Consider the following 3230-nt stretch of genomic DNA (forward strand, 5'->3'; position numbering starts at 1 on the left):
CTCCCAGATAATACTCCACCTCAGTGTCCTGACTCTCCCCAGATAATACTCCATCTCACAGAGTGTCCTGACTCCCTAATAATACTCCGCCTCCCAGATTGTACTGACTCTCCCAGATAATACTCCACCTCAGTGTCCTGACTCTCTCCAGATAATACTCCATCTCAGTGTCCTGACTCCCTGATAATACTCCGCCTCCCAGATTGTACTGACTCTCCCAGATAATACTCCACCTCAGTGTCCTGACTCTCCCCAGATAATACTCCATCTCACAGAGTGTCCTAACTCCCTGATAATACTCCGCCTCCCAGATTGTACTGACTCTCCCAAATACTCCACCTCAACAGTATCCTGACTCTCCCCAGATAATACTCCATCTCACAGAGTGTACTGACTCCCTGATAATACTCTACCTCAGAGTGTACTGATCCCCCCCCAGATAATACTCCACCTCACAGAGTGTACTGATTCCCCCAGATAATACTCCCCCTCAGAGTGTACTGATTCCCCCAGATAATACTCACCTCACAGATTGTCCTGACTCTCCCAGATAATACTCCCCCTCACAGTGTGTACTGATTCCCCCAGATAATACTCCACCTCAGAGTGTTACTGACTGCGCCCAGACAATACTCCACCTCACGGATTGTCCTGACTCTCCCAGATAATAGTCTACCTCAAAGTGTACTGATTTCCCAGATAATACTCCACCTCACAGATTGTCCTGACTCTCCCAGATAATACTCCATCTCAGTGTCCTGACTCTCCCCAGATAATACTCCATCTCACAGAGTGTCCTGACTCCCTGATAATACTCCGCCTCCCAGATTGTACTGACTCTCCCAGATAATACTCCACCTCACAGAGTGTTACTGACTGCGCTCAGATAATACTCCACCTCACAGATGGTCCTGACTCTCCCAGATAATAGTCCACCTCAGAGTGTACTGATTCCCCCAGATAATACTCCACCTCATAGATTGTCCTGACTCTCCCAGATAATAGTCCACCTCAGAGTGTACTGATTCCCCCAGATAACACTCCACCTCACAGAGTGTACTGACTCCCCCAGATGATACTCCACCTCACAGATTGCTCTCCTCTAGAATACTCTGGAGTCAACTAGAGTCGTGGTATAAGTCCAGGGAGTGAAAGCTCACCCGGCGCCTGGTGGTTCAGTGGTGAGGCCTACGTTAAGGGTATAGGTTCCACTCTCGGCACCAGTGGACAGTGGGGTCACAGTCAATGGGGGAACAAACAGGAGACTGTGACAATCAGGCCCTGATGGGAGAGGGGGCGTGGCCAAGGCAACACCTTCAGTCTCAGGTCACCCAGTTGAGTGTGACACTTTGGAAACATTCCCAGAACAATGCCATCACAGAGATGGGAACCAGGGAGAGTCTGTGTGGGGTCCGGGGAGTGGCGGGGCACCCCGGTCACCAGGGGATGGAAGGCTGTGGTCAGGTCCATCTGCGCATGTGGTCGACACGCAGGAGCACACACACCACCAGCACCCACGCCACCTCCCCGGCCCCGAAGCGTGATGTGGCCGCGCAGTGGGGAGAAGACACTGCCGTCTCTGCAACCCCCAGGGACCTGCCATCCGCTCACAGCTGGCTCGGCATGGACGGTGTGTTCTGGCCAACCCCACACCACACCCAGCATGCTTCTGAAGGCCAGGCTTGTGTGCCCACGGGCCGAGACAGAGTGAGTGCTGAGCTTCCAGGACCAGCCACACCCTTGGGCCCAGACCCACTGCCGCCCCATAGAGCCTCAGGCGCCCTCCGAGTCCAGGCTGTCCGCCTGCCCAACTGCAGTAAGATATCCTATTGGTTGGAGGGCAGGGGTATCCTGGGCACCAGGGCAGCTGCTCTCCCGCGGGACCCGAGGCTGAGCCGCCCGCTGCCTCTGACGCTTGGGCCATGCTCGGGACCCAGCCAGCTGACCCCTGACCCCTGGTCCCCGTGCCTGCTGGCTGGCCTGCAGCCAACTCATAAAAGAGACCACCAAAGCCCCTGAGTGTAAACACCAGCGAGGCCACGGTGCTGGTGGCGATGGTGCTGGGGGCCTGTTTGAAGGCACGCCCACTCCTCCCAGCGGGAGGAGCCTGGGTCCTGGGCGGCAGAGGGCTGCTGAAGAACTGGCCCTGAGCCTGGAGCAGCAGGGCAGGAGACAGCAACACCTCCCGAGGCAGGAGTGCCAGATAGGCCAGATGTCTTGTCCACACACGGGAGCAACTCCACGAGGGCTGTAGATCCACTGCCGCAGGCCGACCCTGCCGCAGACCCCAGGATGCCCACCGCCAGGTCCCCGAGAAAGGGGCTGGGAGCCCTACCTTCTTCAGCTCAATGATCTCATCATACATGTCCTCCTTCTCACGGTAGGCGGGGGTCCCGGGGACACGACCTGGGGAGACACGTCCCTTAGAGATGACACGGAAGGGCGGAAGCCTTCCTGACCTCACCTTAAAGAACACCTGGAAGTTCACAAAGTCACCCTTTAAAACACAGATGTGTGCGTGGGAGGGAGAATTGTAGGAGGTCAGCGTTTCAGTTAGATCGGGCAACTTGCCCTGAAAGTCGACTCCGAGTGCTGCCACGGGATGCCCAGCTTGTCCCAGGCGTCCAGAGGAAAGGGGCTGACACAGAGGCTGTGACTGTGCCCCCAAGACACCCCCATACTCGGAGCCGGGGGCCATGGAGCGCACCATGCCAGCACTACAGGCGACCGGGTCTGTGGCTGTCGGTGTGCCCTGGGTGGGTTCCAACCAGCAGTTCACTGCTGAGCCTGAGCCACTGTGCCTCCAACCACCACCACCAAGCCACTGCCCTCAGTCGCCCCAGGACAGAGTGGGCTGCTAACTGTTACGGGAGCAGGGAGCCTCACTGTTCTCCTCGGAGCTGCTGGCAGGCTGGAGCCACCGGCCACCGCACCCCAGGGCTCCTTTTCCAAGAAGCAAGGCAGTAAGGTCACAGGAGTGGGCAGGCGGAGTAAGGGAAAGGAGGCGGAGCTGGGGGCGGGACTGGGACGAATGGGGTCCTAAAGAGGTAACAGACGAGGTGGGCAGAGACAGACAGACAGACAGCAAACGTCAGGGCACGCTGCCTGCTGCTACCTGCCAGATGCCAGGATTCCGGGGACCTCGGACATGGCGAGCCCAGGCCACATGCCATCTGCATCCCCCAGGAGCCTCAAAAGAAGGGTCTGGAAGCACTCAGGGACCCTGCACG

General features: G+C 57.6%; 1 protein-coding gene across 1 annotated transcript in view; it reads right to left on the reverse strand.

Moving 5' to 3' along the window:
- Nucleotides 1-3230, reverse strand: part of IQCE (IQ motif containing E) — a 26699-nt gene that overhangs the window by 20738 nt on the left and 2731 nt on the right. The window contains exon 4 of the mRNA XM_045284372.1: nucleotides 2336-2406. Within this exon, the coding sequence (XP_045140307.1) occupies nucleotides 2336-2406 (71 nt within the window). The remainder of the gene's footprint in view (nucleotides 1-2335; nucleotides 2407-3230) is intronic.

Source organism: Echinops telfairi, unplaced genomic scaffold (genome assembly GCF_000313985.2).
Source record: "Echinops telfairi isolate 266 unplaced genomic scaffold, ASM31398v2 ScPeMD7_5;HRSCAF=22, whole genome shotgun sequence".
NCBI classification, from domain to species: domain Eukaryota; kingdom Metazoa; phylum Chordata; class Mammalia; order Afrosoricida; family Tenrecidae; genus Echinops; species Echinops telfairi.